This window comes from Pundamilia nyererei, unplaced genomic scaffold, assembly GCF_000239375.1.
Source record: "Pundamilia nyererei isolate P.nyererei 1_Seehausen unplaced genomic scaffold, PunNye1.0 scaffold00590, whole genome shotgun sequence".
In the NCBI taxonomy this organism is placed as follows: Eukaryota; Metazoa; Chordata; class Actinopteri; order Cichliformes; family Cichlidae; genus Pundamilia; species Pundamilia nyererei.
The window spans coordinates 47,456-64,805 of NW_005187991.1; the positions used below are offsets into that span (position 1 = coordinate 47,456).

General features: G+C 41.6%; 1 protein-coding gene across 1 annotated transcript in view; it reads right to left on the minus strand.

Annotated features, from left to right (window-relative positions):
- Positions 1-15,421, minus strand: part of slc7a11 (solute carrier family 7 member 11) — an 18,090-nt gene extending 2,669 nt beyond the window's left edge. The window contains exons 1-8 of the mRNA XM_013907893.1: positions 15,310-15,421; positions 13,191-13,316; positions 12,146-12,245; positions 9,164-9,208; positions 8,229-8,352; positions 5,172-5,275; positions 4,450-4,546; positions 639-788 (exon numbers count right to left, since the gene is read on the minus strand). Of these exons, the coding sequence (XP_013763347.1) occupies positions 639-788; positions 4,450-4,546; positions 5,172-5,275; positions 8,229-8,352; positions 9,164-9,208; positions 12,146-12,245; positions 13,191-13,316; positions 15,310-15,415 (852 nt within the window). The 5' untranslated portion in view covers positions 15,416-15,421. The remainder of the gene's footprint in view (positions 1-638; positions 789-4,449; positions 4,547-5,171; positions 5,276-8,228; positions 8,353-9,163; positions 9,209-12,145; positions 12,246-13,190; positions 13,317-15,309) is intronic.
- Between the last annotated feature and the right edge of the window lie 1,929 nt (positions 15,422-17,350).

Here is a 17,350-nt window from a genome sequence, read left to right on the forward strand (position 1 = left end):
AAATCGAATCGTGGATCGAATCGATTCGGGACCTTGTGAATCGGAATTGAATCGATTCTAGAAATCAGTGACGATACCCAGCCCTACATCATACTAACAGTCAAACATGATAGTGGTAGTGGGGTGGTCTGGGGCAGCTTTAAGAGCTGAACAACTGCCATGATTGATCAAACGGTGAATTCTGCTGTCTACCAGAAAATCCTGAAGGAGAATGTTCAGCAGTCACACTTGAATGATGCAGTGGGTCAATGATCCAAAACACACCAGCAAGTCCACCCCTGAATGGCTCAAAAATAAATTAATAAATGAAGGCTTTGGAGCAGCCTTGTCAAAGTCAGGACTGAGAAAACTGCGAAGCTTTAGCATGACAACACAAACACTTGGTGGTAGTTCTTGCTGTGAAGGGTGTCAAAACCAGTGATTAGGTTTAGGGGACAATTACTTTTAAAATATAAAATGCAATTTGTTTGATGATCTGAAACATAAGTGTTACAAATGTAGGAAACACTAAGAAATCAGAAACGGGGCAAATACTTTTACACGGCACTGTATCTGGATGCATAAAAGGTTAATTGCATATATAACTGTTAATACTGCAAAGTTCAGATATAGCTGCATAGTGGTGTGGAAATACTGACTTTAAAAGGGCGGGGGAGGTCCGGCTTTGTGTATCGGAGGTAGATCAAACCCAGCACCACCACACCGATGAACAGCCATCGCAGGAAGCTCATGAAGTTCAACAGACTGTAGATGTCTCCAACTAACAGCTGGAGCATGGTCATAGGGTACTGTATATTCACATACACATCCAAATACACACACACATACAAGACGGTTGTATTTCCATCAGTCAAGACTGTGTATTTACAGTGTGGATTTACAGTAGGTTTTATGGACTGATGAATCAAAACTTGAAATCTTTGGTTCCTTCTTCACAGGCTGTTTTACTGGATCCAGGGTCAGTGATAGGAGCCTTGAAACAAAATGGCTGTCGCAGCATTCTGGATTGCCATGCAATACCCTCTGGTATGGATTAAAGATGGACCGATCTGATATTACGTATCAGTATCGGTCTGATACTGACCTAAATTACTGGATCGGATATCGTAGAGAAATAAAAAATGTAATCCGATCCATTAAATATTTCAAAAGCACCTCACAAAACTTGCGACATAGTGTAGCCCAGCTCATAACCTTAGCACGTCGAAGCAGTATGCGTCACGTGATAGAGCAGCTGTGGCGTGCGAGACCTGTCGGCGGCCTTAGCGGAACTGTTTCGAGGTGACCGACTGGGAAACACTCTGTGAGCCTCACGCCGAGGACATCAATGGGCCTACTGAGTGTATCACAGACTACATAACTTTCTGCACCGACTCCATTGTTCCAGCTCAGACTGTTCATTGTTACCCAAATAACAAGCCGTGGGTGACTAAGGACATCAAAGCCCTCCTCAACAACAAGAAGACGGCTTTCAGAAGGGGGAAATAAAGAGGTGAGGAAGGTCCAGGTGTTACTAAAGGACAAGATCAGAGAGGTTAAGGACAATTACAGGAAGAAGCTGGAGTGGAAACTCCAGCAGAACAGCATGAGAGAGGTGTGGAGGGGCATGAAGACCATCACTGGATTCAGGCCAACCAACAGCAGGGGAGCTGAGGGAGGTGAGAATAGAGCCAACGAGTTGAATCTGTTTTTCAATAGATTCGACATCACAGTGTCTGCTCCCACCCCCACAACCTCACCTGTAGTCTGCCTGGAACCCAGAGCCACACCACTGTGCCAGCCTCTCTCCACATGGCACTGTGGCCTCCTGTGAGATTCCTGACACCCCTCCTCCACCCATCACCTTCACTCAATACCAGGTCGAGATGCAAATGAGGAGTCTTCACTCAGGCAAGTCTGCTGGACCAGACGGAGTGAGTCCCCTCGTCCTCAAGACCTGTGCCCCCCAGATGTGTGGAGTCTTTCATAAACTGTTTATGCTGAGTCTGCAGAGGGTCCCAGTGATGTGGAAGACATCATGCCTCGTCCCTATTCCAAAGATACCACGTGTCCTGGATTGTTGATTACCTGACAGAAAGACCACAATATGTACGTCTCCCACAGTGTGTGTCTGACAAGGTAATCAGCAACACAGGGGCACAACAGGGGACTGTCCTCTCCCCCTTCCTCTTCACCCTCTACACCACAGACTTCAGCCACTGCACAGAGACCTGCCATCTTCAGAAGTTTCCTGATGACTCTGCGGTGGTTGGATGCATCAGCAGGGATGATGAGACAGAGTACCGGGCTGTGGTCGACTCCTTTGTCACGTGGTGTGAGCAGAATCATCTGCAGCTCAACATGGCAAAGACCAAGGAACTGATCATGGACTTCAGGAAGACCAGGAAACACTTGACCCCTGTTTCAATCCAGGGGGTCAGTGTTGACATTGTGGAGGACTATAAATACCTTGGAGTTCACATTGACAATAAACTGGACTGAGCTAAAAACACCACAGCGCTTTACAGGAAGGGCCAGAGTCGTCTCTATTTTTTGAGGCGACTGAGGTCCTTCAACATCTGCCAGAAAATGCTCAAGATTTTCTACGAGTCTGTTGTGGCCAGTGCGATCCTCTATGCTGTTGCATGCTGGGGGAGCAGATTGAGCGTCGCAGATGCCAATAGACTCGTTAAACTGATCTGTAAGGCCAGTGATGTTGTGGGGATGGAGCTGGACTCCCTCAAGGTGGTGTCAGAGAGGCGGATGTTTTCCAACATAAAAACAATGTTGGATAACACCTCCCACCCACTCCATGACATGCTTGTTAGTCACAGGAGCACATTCAGTGAGAGACTGAGATCATCGAAAAGCACCACTGAACGACACAGGAAATCTTTCCTGCCTGTGGCTTCCTGTACAACTCCTCCACTTAACACACTGTTTACTGCAACAGCTACACCCTTTTTGCACATGTTCATTTTCAGCTATTTATTTATAAGGTACTTTTATGTGTATATATATGCCTGTATATGTTGTGCTATTCTTAGTTAGTGTACTATCCCTTAAACTTTTTCCCTGAATCCGTTCAGTCAGACTTGACAAAAACTGGAAAAATTGGGGTGTTCTAAAACTTTTGACTGGTAGTTTAGTTACTTTCCACTATGTTCCTACTCCATGATAAACTACAAATTTACCCCAAATTACTACTATTGATATTTTAATATGAGAATCAAATTCTAGAAAATAAATCAGGCCCCATCTTATCATTTTATCCTTACCTTAAAGACGCTGCTGGTTGCTAATTTACTTGTGATGGGTAACAAATAAGCAGAACTGCTTTCTTCCATTTCCACAACATCTCTAAAATTAGAAATATCCTGTCTCAAAGTGACACTGAAAAACTAGTTCATGCATTTATTACATCCAGGGTGGAAGACTGTAATTCATTATTATCAGAACGTCCTAAAAACTCGCTGAAAAGCCTTCAGCTAATCCAAAATGCTGCAGCAAGAGTCCTGACAGGGACTAGAAAGAGAGAGCAGATTTCTCCTGTTTTGGCTTCCCTGAATTGGCTTCCTGTTAAATCCAGAATTCAAAATCCTGCTCCTCACATACAAGGTCTTAAATAATCAGGCCCATCTTATCTTAATGACCTTGTAGTACCATATCACCCTATTAGAGCACTTGGCTCTCGCTCTGCAGGCCTACTTGTTGTTCCTAGAGTATTTAAAAGTAGAATGGGAGGCAGAGCCTTCAGTTTTCAGGCCCCTCTTCTGTGGAACCAGCTTCCAGTTTGGATTCAGGAGACAGACACTATCTCTACTTTTAAGATTAGGCTTAAAACTTTCCTTTTTGCTAAAGCATATAGTTAGGGCTGGACCAGGTGACCCTGAATCCTCCCTTAGTTATGCTGCAATAGACGTAGGCTGCCGGGGATTCCCATGATGCATTGAGATTTTCCTTTCCAGTCACCTTTCTCACTCACTGTGTGTTAACAGACCTCTCTGCACTGAATCGTACCTGTTATTAATCTCTGTCTCTCTTCCACGGCATGTCTTTATCCTGTCTTCCTTCTCTCACCCCAACCAGTTGTTGCAGATGGCCCCACCCCTCCGTGACCATGATTCTGTTGGAGGTTTCTTCCTGGTAAAAGGGAGTTTTCCCTTCCCACTGTTGTTCATAAGGGGTTGTTTGAGTATCAGGATTTTCTCTGTATTTGTGTAGGGTCTTACCTTATAATATAAAACACCTTGAGGCAACTGTTGTTAGGATGTTGTTCTATATCAGTGAAACTGAATTGAATCTCTAACCTTCCTACAATTTTTGTCCAAAAAAGTGCAGAAAGCTCAGACAGAATTGTTTTCAGGACTCATGACATCTATTAGCTCATGTTGTCGTCCCTTTCAAAGATTAGTTTTTGTGACCTTTAGTATATTGTCTGAAATGAAATGCTTATGTTAGTAAACTGACCATTATGAGAACAGCTGCAAGTGGAGTGTGTCTGCGGACATGAATCATAGACAAAACCTCAGGGAGCTGGCCTTCACGTGAAGCTACGTAGAACATTCTGGTGAACACACACATTATGACAGACAAAATGAGGAGAGACACCATGACATTCACTTGATAATCAACACAGTCACATTGTATGATTAAAATCAGCTCTTTTTCAACATGAATCATATTCCCATGGGCAGTTTTCTCATTCCCATTAAAAATGCCTCAAGTGTGTAGGTTCAAAGATTTGAAAAGACAACCTGCTTGACTAACTGTGCCTGCATATTTTACAATAAATGCTAGTTTACAAAAAAAGAGAGAAAAAGATAGAGGTGTCCTTTGTTTCCCTCTCTGAGTAGTTCAGATTTTACTTGCTGGTTAATGTGACACTCTGAAAATTCCTTGATTAGGTTTAGGAAAAGTTTAAATTCATTAAATCATTGTCACTTTTGTTGCACCGTAGCACAGATGCATAAGGACACCTTGTGTGCACCACCAGCAACTTTGACAAAACTGATGTATTTGACACTCTACACATGACACACACACACACACACACAGTATAAGCATACTTAAGTATACTTAATACCACAAATTATTGCAAAGTTAGAACTTTTGTTTAACTGCTACAGGATTCTGTCGTGAGCACATCGGCATACATACTCTAGGTGTTTTAGCAGTGACACGAACCTTACCTTGACAGGGCAAAGACGCAGCCGTTCATGGTGCCGTAGCAGGACAAGGCTACAAATACTGGGACGGCGATAGAGAAGTTCCCCAGAAGCCTCTCTGCAAATGTCTGTGGATTTCACAAAGAGGACATAAAGGGAGACAGATGAGCGTTTGTTGGTCATTTGTTTGTATTGAATGTCAGATGGAAAGCAGTGTTCAGGTGACAGGTGTATTTGAGACTAGCTCGAATAAATCAACTTGCAGGAAGTGTTGACTAAAGTTTTCTAATATTTTCAGTACAATGTTGGTGACGAAGCAGCACTGTGGTAGAAGGAAACAGGCCAACGAAACGATGTGAAAACATCAAAGCTGAACGACGGCCTTTCTTTAAAACACTTCATGGAAGTTGGATCAGTTGCATCCGAAGCATATTCAGGCAGACGGTAACTGAAAACACCATTGGATGTAAGGTTACACTTGCAGTCAATCAACTAAGCACTGACCAAGCAGGAGCAGAACTCCACCCTTCAGAGATAAGCTGCACCCTGCATACAGGATTCATACAGTAGCATGACCAGAGCTTTGAAGAACTAACAGACACTATTAGTTGTTTGGTGTGCAAGAGCTTTGTTTAAAAAGCAGAGGGATTATCTTTAGTCAGAGGAACTAAATGAAAGCGGAACATTTATTTTTAAAGGTTCTGTTTAAATACATGTAGTACACGTTTTTGAAGGACACAAGGTCCACATTAGTACAGTTTCATTTCTAAACATTTGCTGCACTTGTACTTTTGTCCAAAGTTTTAGGAGCCCTGGGTGTATGTTTGAAAATGTCCAAGTTTTGTCGTAGTGTATTGAGGTAAATGCTAAATAAAAATGATCTTTATATATGACTTCAGCCTATTCCATTCATCACTCTTCCATTATGTGAACACACCTCTAATTCAAAAAGCCTAAAATGACTAATCGTGCCTCAAGCCAAGCTTCTTCGAGATAAGTTCTAGACACCAGTTAAACTCTGTAATCAAGTTTGAGATGTAAACTTCTGCCCGCTGTCTATGAGAGAGGAAGAACATAGTTTAATGCTTTTATCCTATCACAGCCTTCTAAGAACACATAAATGCTCTTAACACCTGTCTTAAGGTGCTTTTATCCCTCTCTGTGCACAGGGCAATAAAACTAACTGCATTACAAAAGACCAGCGATCTCTGATCGCTATCCTCAGTCTAATAAGCAACAGTGGTTATTATTGGGGAATGTCTGTGATGTGATTAACATTAACAGGGCTGGGATGGAACAATCACATTAACAGCTGCTCGGAAGCCAAGCTGTCAGAGACACTTTGCTGATAATGACATGCTAAGTGCAGGAAGGCAACCGCACTGCTCAAGCCAGAAGTAAACACCACAGAGGTGAGACCTCAACTAAATGCTTTCAAGTAGCATGCACAACGTTTTACTGCAGAGAGCCAAGGTCAGCCCTTACAGTGAAAAACACTGTGAGATATATTTCACTATCAAATAAGGAGCCACTGCCATAATTTCAGCTTAATATAAGCTACTGATATCACATATAACATAACAAAGTTTTGCTTTTCTCGTTGCTTTATTGAACTTTCCCTGTTCCTGCACACTGCCTGTCTGTGACAAGTTTTTGTTATAGCGCATATAGGTTGGCTTCACATTTCCTGATTAGTTTAACAGTAACTGCAAAAAGCCTTCAAAGTAGTTTTTCTGATTTTTAGAGAGATAGGGTTACCATAACAGATTAATTTATTAGAACAACTTAGCTTCCAAATCCACTGTCCTTATGACAACAAACACAAAGCTGCAGACATGGGATCTTCCACTGTGTGGCCAACTGAATGCTCAGAAATAGAGCTACATAGCGTTCCCAATAGTGGTGAGGATTCAGACACAAAATAGCCCCCAAAAGTTTCTAGTTCATACAATAGTTGCCCAGCAGGGAATTACCCTGATGGCGTCTTCCTGCTTTGCAGATACCTTGCAGTCTGGAAATGGCTTATTTAATGAGTCACAAATATCCACCAGTGGAAATGTTACAGTTTTGCCACTGTTTACGTTCAGTTCTGCCATCGTGGATTGTGGCTGCTCTGACTTTACGAGTGGGAAGTTGAGTTATTCCAGATTCACATTTCAACTGGGAACTTGGAAATTCTGACTTGGGAACACACCCTATTTCTACCACCTTGATGCTGATTGGCATTTTACAACACTTGTTTAAGCAGCTCTGAATTTTTGTGACTGTTAGTTATTTGTGTTTACCCAAAGTAATGCCCCAAAATGTAGTTCTTTGATGATTCTAGTGAATCGTGAGCTTTTGATCTATGTTTTTATATGTGAATTGTTACATTTTGTTCAGGCATAGATGTCTCTTGTCTCTCGTTTACATATTTCTCTAAGTTATTTTTTTCTGCTGAATATTTTGCTTTATGACCAAATTGTCAACAAAGTTACCGTAATAGCATTGCTTATTTATTACTGATTAGCCAGTCAGATTATTAGCCAATTGGGATGCTTTACAAAGCGCTACAGAATATATATATTTTTTTAGATGATGGGATGTTTGCATTGTCTGCTCTATGTCAATCATTCTTACCCATAACATCCTTATCTGTTTACAGGCATGTTACGGTACATGCAGAGCTCAGGACAGAAACAATAATATGGGTCTCTAAATGAATGACTGTGCTATAATAAATGCACTGTCACACAATCTATTGATTCTTTCCCAAACACATATCATTAAAAAAAATCTAACTAGTGCTTTAAGGTAGAATCATTTTCACTACAGATGTATTTAGTTACACTATAATTATACACTAAGCTGATACAGATATTTTGTGAATAAGAGACATGGGTGAGGGGTCCCACTTTGAGTGTGTATGGTCTTGATTGAGGACTCATGCGGGGAAACGTACATTTATAAAGTTGTGTTGCTGTTTTACTGTTGTTGGTTTTTGCTTTTTTATTTTATTCCTAATACAATATTTAAGGTAGACGGATAAGTGACAGTTACTTTTAAAGGTTCAGTACTTACACTGTTTTTCCAAGTACTTACCACAGCAACAGCTGATGAGGCCAGGAGCTCCTCAGCTGACATTACAGTGTAGTATGCCACATTGGTGAGCACATAGCAAGAAGTCACAATTGCCATGGAGATACAGATGGCGAGTGGAACAGTCCTGAGGGCCGGAGGGAGCACACTGTTAGGCACTTGCAAGACTTACTCATCCTTCTTTCCCTTGTATATCTATGTCTGTTTTACTTCCATACATGCTCCATCTGTACAGCTTTCTAAGAGACGTAAACAGAATGTACCACCTACTATCGGGCTGATCAATTCTGCTAGCTACAACAGCTCCAAAGTTTTGCTTTTTGTGCTCATTCTTTGGTAGGCAGCACAAAACAATCAGAGTACTCTGCATTTTTTTGTTAAAAACAGAAGAGACGTCACTGTGAACACAGAGGAAACAGTATCTAATAATGTTCACATGTCCCAGATATGCCAACAGGATGAATTCACTTCAATTCAATTCAAATCAGCTCAATTCAGTTCAGTATATACTGAATATTGTAGGAATGAAATCACAACAAAGGTTGCCTCAAAGTACTCATGTTGTAAAGAGTCTACAATAATACAGAGTGACAAAGTGGAACAACAGTAACTCAGCCATGAAGTGGTAGAGCATGTAACGTCACATAGTGGGTTCAGTCAGTCAGCAGTTTGTTGATGGACCCTTCCTGTTCTAACATGAGTAACCATAGTAACTGGTAACACACCAAGATGCTGTGTAAGGCTCAGGTACAGTAGACACAGTCATTTCACTTCAAAGTAGTCACGTGATCCAATGCTGTTTATTAGAAACACTAATCACAGTGAAATTAGCCACTTTTGTCCAACAGATGAAGAAATAGGATTCCTTAGACTTCAAATTCTATTATTTATAAATAACTTTACATGACCAGAAGAGTAAGCACATGGACTAAACTTACCTTGCAGGGTTGTCCACCTCCTCTGTCACAAAGTTCAGATAGAACCTGAGTAAGGAAAGAGTTAGTTTATTACCTCCACTTATTAATGACCAGCAACAGTGTGTGTGCGTGTGTGTGTGTGTGTGTGTGTGTGGGGGGGGGGATCGCCCTATCTTGGTGGGGACAAAAATCTGAAACTTGCTACACTGGTGGGGACCAGCAGATCCTAATGGGGACCGAAATCCCAGTCCGCACAGAGTTGAAGGCATTTTTCACACTCAAAATGTGGTTTTAGTGTCAGGGTTACAATTGGGCTATGGTTAGGTATGGAGACAGTTTAACTCAGTTTGCTTTCCACTGAAACTTTAGTGCACGGTCCTGGAACATCCTCGGCCTCCCTTGATTCTCCTGCTTAGCTGTCCTGCTCCTCTTCTCTGTCGCCCCGTAGGTTGTCCTGGAATTTCACTGCAGACATGACTAACGTGTCCAAATACTAATGGGCTGTGAGGCCCTTACTCATTAGAGCAACCAGAGGAGAGTGGTCCAAAAAGAACAAACTATTCAAAATATATTATATACCAACAGGTATACATACCCCTGTCTATTTCCCTGCAGCATATACGATGGAAACGTAAAATCTGTAACTATGGCGTGAAACGTGTGGGGCAGATGATAAGCGCATGCATGTCCATAGATTTAAAATACACCTTGGTCCACATCTTTTTCTGAACTTCTACTACTTTGAAATAAATTTTTTAGACACCATCTTCAGAGTCGCTGGTCTCATATTTCAGTTTATTCGACTGGTGATGTGTATTTAAAATCTGCACGAACTGTTTAAAACTCTCTTCTCCACGTGCCCACGCGCCTATAATATCTTCTAAGAAGTGGAGATAAAACATGGGTTGTAGTGCACACTTGGCCAACGCCCCCCTTTCCCACTTGCTCATGTAAATATTTCCCTACGATGGTGCGTATCTCTGTCCCATGGCCGTGCCTTCCAGCTGTAAGTAGCATTTATTGTCAAATTCAAAGTCATTGTTTTTTTGTTTTGTTTTTTTCTGCCTGTCCCGTTTGGATCTTTAGCCATCAGAATTGTTGTCTTAAGGCCAAGAAAGATGCCAAGTGGATTTACTTTACTAAGTGGATCATCATGGCCTTGCCATATTGGTCCATTTGATTGACCTTTATTATAATTATGTATTTATTTTATTTTATTTTCGGTTGTTACAGACGAGACAGACATGACTGGGGGATAGGACAGGGGGAAAGAATGAAAGAAAGAGAGGGAGAGAAAGAAAACCAGAGGGGAGAAGAGACGGTGAGAAAGGGGGGAATTAAAAAAAAAGAAAAACAAACAAAACACCTGGATCACCTGTATGGAGAAAAGAAAAAACAGAAGAGAAAACAAACAAAAAAGAGCAACATAATAAACACAACACCATCACAATAAACTAGCTAACAGTAGATAACAATAGATACTAAATATTAAACGATATTGTGCAGCACGCAAGATCAACAGCGCACAATGTGCTTTGAGGCAGCAGCCAAGAAAGGTGTAGTTTCTGTCTGTGAACACCCGTGTGTACACCTGTGTGCACACCTGTGTGGATCAGCATGCTTGTATTCAAAAGGTTTCTCCATGTAACGATCTGCTAGGGAGTGTGGGGCCATAGCCCCGTCCACCAGGGCATGAAGCAGGTATGGAGGAGATCCAGGCCCCAGACATCCAGAGGCCCCAGAGTACGAGGACCCGAGGAGGACCACCAAAGGGGGGGAACCGTGCCACCCTCCTGGGAAGAGCTGAGTAGAGCCCCAAACGAGAGGTCGCCCAGCAGCTACGGAGCAGAGACCAGAGGGGGTTGCAGTGACGTGCCCACGGGCTCTGCCGGCAGCCAGCTGTGCCAGAGAGGACCGAGCTTCAGGCCCAGAGGCCAGAGGCCTGAGGGCACCCCACCCCCTGGCAGGAGCCCAGCGGGCCACAGGCGCCCGGCCCCGCCAATCGGCCACCAGGAGTGAGCTGGTACATACATGAGCGCCCAGTCCCAGACACCAAGAACCACCAATACACCAACGTCTGAGGGCATCAGCCACTGGCAGGGAGTGTGGTGAGGGGAGATGGGCCCCCATACCTTGGAGGGAGAGCCTGAGATTCAAAGTCATTGTTGGTAAGATAGAGTTCCAACAGATGTAGAATTTCTGCGTTATCCGGGCGCTTGGTGACCGGATAACGCAGGAAGAAGTTTTCCACCCCATCAGTCCCATCTGTGTGTTGATGCTTGTTTAAAGACTGTGTATGTCAATTGTAAATAAAAACGCTTGGTTAGGCACAACTATGGGATGGATTACCTGCAAGAAGTGGTATGTATCTTTTAAATAACTTGGATGCCTGTGGTAGAGAGATCAATGTATTGTGATTATTGCAATCCAAAACTATTGGTCTCGTCCATGTATCAGGTCGCTTGTGTATCTTAGGCAACAGATAGAATTGTCTCGAACTTGGATCGTTGGATCCTAATAAATAGTCCCGCTGTTTAGCTGAGATATACTTCTTATGGAAAAGCTGTATGACGATTTGTCCTATTTGAAGCTGTACCACAGTTTGGATAGAGCTAGGAATATTTTTATAGTATTTTTCATCTTCCAATTGTCTATTTGCTTCCAGCCTATACTGCTGCTTGTCCATTAGAACTATTTTGGACCCTTTGTCCGCCGGCTTGATTACTATCTGTCTGTTATTTTGTAATTCTCTGATAGCGCATCAAGTCCTGGATGGTATCATACAATGTATACCACTCAGGTTCCCAGACCGAGGGAAGGATGAGGGGCTCCCTGAAAAAATAATCTTCTTTAAAGTAGTTATGATTAGGGTTAGGATTAGGCATTCATTTTTGATGGTTAGAGTTAGAGTAAAGGGCTCAGGAAAGCATTATGTCAATGGGATGTCACCAGGAGGATAGCAAACCAGACGTGTGTGTATGTGTGTACCATGCGCACACTTACCATCCAGCATACGCGTACATCCCAGAGTAGAAAGCCAGTGGCATACCAGAGAGCTGCACATTACTCAGGTCAAAGGCATTCTCAAAATGTCTGGTCTCTCCTGCAAGCATGCACACACATCAACTGCCACATTTGCCTTATTGTGCAAGATGTCTTGATGCATTCTCAATCATCCAGGAAAGTAAATTTCCAAAAGTTGATTCTGGTCATCTGGACGTAGCGTTTTGTGAGAGAAACGTGAATTCTTAAATCATTTTAATATCTTTAACAATTGCAATCACAGAAATGATCACAAAGCTCTCTGTATACCTGAGGGCTACTGGAGATACTCGCCTCTCTACATGAACTCCATGGTTGAGTTATTACATTAATTGCAATAATTCACCATCAGCTGTGCAAATGTAGATTTATTTTTTACAACGTTAAAGCTGGAGGTTGCCTTCTGCAGAGGCTTCAGGAGTACGGTGCTTCATTATCTCTGTGCACAAATGACTCAGCCGGGCACACAAAGAAAAATCAGTAATTACATTTGCGTGTCAATGAGTAATTCGTTTTCTGAAGTTAATTAAGAAATTTCTTTGAATTAATAATTTGTTCACATTAGGAAAATGCTGAGTTAAACAGCCCAAAAGTATAATCAAGTTATTAAAAGTATAATTAATTTAAAGGTCAAATTCATGAAGAAGATTTATTTAATTTATTAAATATGCATATATGAGTTGCAATCTGGGCTTACGTTACAGAAATGTGGACAGAGTGAAAAAGATTAAGAGAGATAAACTGAATAAATACAACAGATCGTGTGCAGTCCAGGGCTTGGGAGAACATTATATACATAATATGTACTAACTTTACTGTTTTAAGGAATGAATGCAAATAGTGCTCACTGACACATACAGTATTGCTTCAGAGAAACATTTTAAGTTAATGACATTTTAAAGTACAGCAAAGTCTGCAGTTGAGAGGAAGACAGAAACTCCACCTCTAAAATCAGAATTTTGGTGGTGGTACGTGTGCAGTGCTAGAGAGGTGTCACTGATGATACCTTTAAAGAGCTGGTACATGCCTGGCACTATTATGATGGCAATGGCCAGAAGCTTGCTGACAGTGAGGAAGATCTGAATCCTGGCTGTCCACGTTACGCTCATACTGTTCAGGTACATAACAGACGCTGCAGAGAGAGGGAACCATGTCAAGCAGTCATACAGTGTTTGTGACCATATTGAAGGCTCACCATCAACAGAAAAGTCTAAGCTAGTCATATCACATTATTACATTTAGTAAGTGGGATTACTTTCTATGTAGTGACTAAAGATCAGATGTCCCTGAATGTTGTTTTCTGTGCTAACGTCAGTCACAACCTGTGCCTTACAGCAGCGGTCTCCAACCTTTTTTGCGCCACGGACCGGTTTATGCCCGACAATATTTTCATGGACCGGCCTTTAAGGTGTCGCGGATAAATACAACAAAATAAAACTAGTACCGGTACCGAAAAAAAGGAAATTTATTCATAACACACGTGAAAAGAACGATAAAAACGATAACAAAATAACGCTGAAAACCGATAAAAACCCTGAAAACTATACATTTCACACCTGAGCCTCAACTCTCGTGGCCCGGTACCAAACGACTCACGGACCGGTACTGGTCAGAGGCCCGGGGGTTGGGGACCGCTGCCTTACAAGAAACCAGTTTAGAATTAAAGGAAACATTTTGTAAGCTTTTTGATAACCAGATGCCTTTAGCTACATTTGGGCGTGGGGGGCATTTGTTTTTGTCAAAACATGTTTATATTATATTATATTATGATAATTATATAATATACGAATATATCAAGTGGTGTCTTTTCAGTCTTCCACTTCACTCCAGCTCACCCTGTACTGGGTTACTTGGGCCCCTCAGCCTTGTATCCCACTGACAGGCCTTCAGAAGAGAAAGCAGAGTTGGAGGACCAGGGTCCCTGAGGTAGTTAAATTACTACTGGGTGGCAGAAACTCTGGATTGGATGAGATTCACACTGAGTTCCTCTATGTTTTTGGACTCTCTTGCGTTGAGTGGAGAACTGAGGTGGAGTCTCTGTATTGGCAAATTGTGGTTACAATTACCATCTTTAAGAAATATCCCCTTTCGAGAATATTTAATGTGCGTCAGTATTTTTTTCTAACCGTTCTACAAATGTTTTGTACATTTGGAGAAAGTATCTGACTGCATCCGTCAAGGTATCCTGTGGCAGGTGCTACAGGAGTATGGGGTACCTGACCCACTGTTCCAAGCCATTGTACAACTACAGCGAGAGCTTGGAACGTCGGAAGGTCGCTTTGTTGGAAATAAGTGGGACTAATTTGCACTGGGTGCTAGACGGCACTAAGGCATTTCTGTGTCACCGATTATGTTCAGAATTTCTATGGACAGAAATTCTAGTTGGAGCCAAATTATGGAAGGCTTCAACTTTGGTGGCCTCATCTCTGCTTTTAGTGGGTAAAGTAGTTCTGCTGGCTTCATCAGAAATAGAGCCAATACCCCTCCGCAATGACAGGAACCAGTTGAGGTGGCTCGACCATCTGCCTAGCACCCTTCCTGACTGGCCTCAAGATAGACCCAGGACATGCTAGAGACATTACATCTCTCGACTAGACTGACAAAGCCCTGATGTTCCCTCAGATAAATGAGAAGGATCAACTAATTCACTCAACTTATCCTTTAGTTGGGAAACCACGATGCGATTATTCATTCCATCAATAATTTGTTGTGTTGACAAAACAAATTATACTTTATGTTCAAACATTTATGATATAAACAAAATGTCCTACTTTTGACAGAATTCAAACTCAGTTATTTACAGTGCTGAACGTAGGAAAGTTTGGCTGAATATGAGAAACTGAGCAACTATCAGTGTGTATAATCAGTGGCCCAGTTTAAAATGCTCTGAAATGCTCATTCATGTGAATTTGCTATACTGGAGATTGTTGTGCCCTATGATTGTTTAGAAGGTTGATAAGCTGAGGATAGTCCTGGGTCTTTTTGTCAAACCCCTCTTCCTTCTCATGCACACTTCTGTCTTCTGCTATTTACCCGAGCTATTTACAACACCCTTCACAACAATTCACTAAGATAACATCTGGGCATATTATAACACTCCTTATTACAGTAGCAAAGGTATATACTTAGGCCAATGGCTGTGGCCAGTTTGACAGCCAGGGGGGGGATACCACATGGCATGAACAGAGGTTCCAGGATGTACTGACCAAAGGCCAGAGAAATGACCGCCATGCCTGCAGGCCTGCAAGATGCAACCAAATATGTCAGTTTTTATATTAACATTAATTTATATAACCTTAGGTAACATTCATATGTCCATAAAAGATTATCACTTATGTTTCCAGCCTTGTAGAGTTTTTTAGTCACCTTCAACTACAGCTTTGTTTCATTTTCTGCATCTTCACCTTTGGCAGTCTCATCAAGTCAGTACAGCAAAAAAGACATGGTTCTAGAGCTAACACTGAAGGTGGTGACCAAAATCAAAGCTAATACAAAGCAAATACATGACTTCGATTCATTGCAGCTGGACATGAAACAAAGAAATGCAGTAGTGGGTATGGGAAAACAAGCATCTGTTAGATGGCAGCATATTTGTTATATTGTTATATTTGTTTTTGTGATATACATTTTTAAAAGCAAGTGAAACACAAAAGTCACAAAAATGAAATCAAAGGATCTCAGTTTGATGGGTTTTTAACCCAGCATAATACAGCTGATGCTGAAAGATCCAACATGACTTCATAGAAAGTTATGAAATATGTGACAAGACTTCTTAGAAAAAAATTACTTGGTGATGGTACATGTGTTAGATCATAAATAAGTTAAAAAAAAACGTTTACTTATACAGCACATTTCACAGACTCTGGTCTATTTAAAAGCTTTCTCAAATAAATACGATCGTGGTGATTTCCAAGCCGGCTTTCACATCCCACTGCAAGTCCCACTGTAGCAGGTATAACGATCGGAGTTTGTTTGTAATATCAGATGGGCAACTTCCTAGACATAACATTTCCATAATCACATCCTCATGTGTGCACAGTAGTGGGCTTGGTTTCAATATGAATGAAACAATACTGGCTAGTCCCAAAGGCTCAGCTTCTGGCTCATCTGTATTTCCCTCTTCATTTCCCACAGCAGTCACTCCAGCCGGGGAAATCGCTCTTTGTCCCCCTCATTCTTGTTTTCATTCTCTGCCTCCCTCTCTGTTCATTTCCCATGGTTTCCATTCAGTCCTTGTAGCCTGAGGGTAGCATAAGATTGTGCAGCTCCAAATAGCCAGTAGACTGGTTTGTACTGCTTCATCTTGTCTGTGTACACATCTACTTCCATAGAGCATTTTTTCAACTCTGTGGTACAAAGTAAACTTAGTGTCACATGCAGCCATTCAGCTTTTGCTCCCCACCAAACACAGTCTAAGAGATTATGTATACACCATTTTTTTGTAAAATAGAGACTACACAATATTTGCAACACATTAGGTGACTAGAGGCGTACGAGTTGTTTTCTGCTCCTCCACCAATTACAGCAGCATTGACTTGTGTGATGGTGATGATGTAAAAGCCTGAGATTGAGAGAAATTATTTTTGTGCTGATGTGGTATAATCTAAACTAGAGCACCCAAATGCAATAATATATATAATATAATAATAGAAATAATACTGTCATTTAAATTCATCTATAGCTTCTTGTCTTTTCTTCTTAAACTTTTTCATCACCTCCATACAACTTGTTGTATTTTGTGTTGAATAAGTCCCAGTAACTGTACAAACACATACAATTAGCACTTACATCACCACGGACTGCCATTTGGCTTTTTCTACCTTTAAAACCCGGAGAGCAGCCAAATGGCTTTTAGCTAGGCTAAATTGTCTAGTCATTCATATGTAAATTGGGTCGTTATCTGGGAATTCTGGAGGGAGGGGAGTGGGGGTGTGTGATTGAGGGCGTGGGGGAGGGAGCTGCTAAAAGCTGTGCACTTTTGTGTTCGTCTGATGCATTCTCAATCATCCAGGGAAATGTTTCAAATATCTTTTATTGAGAGCAAGTATAATTATAGTTATTGTAAATTCACATAACATAACTTATGCTCCTTTTTTTTCTCTAAACTAATAAAGCAAGTAATAAACAACAACAACAACAACAACAAAACAAGCAAACAGCAAAAGA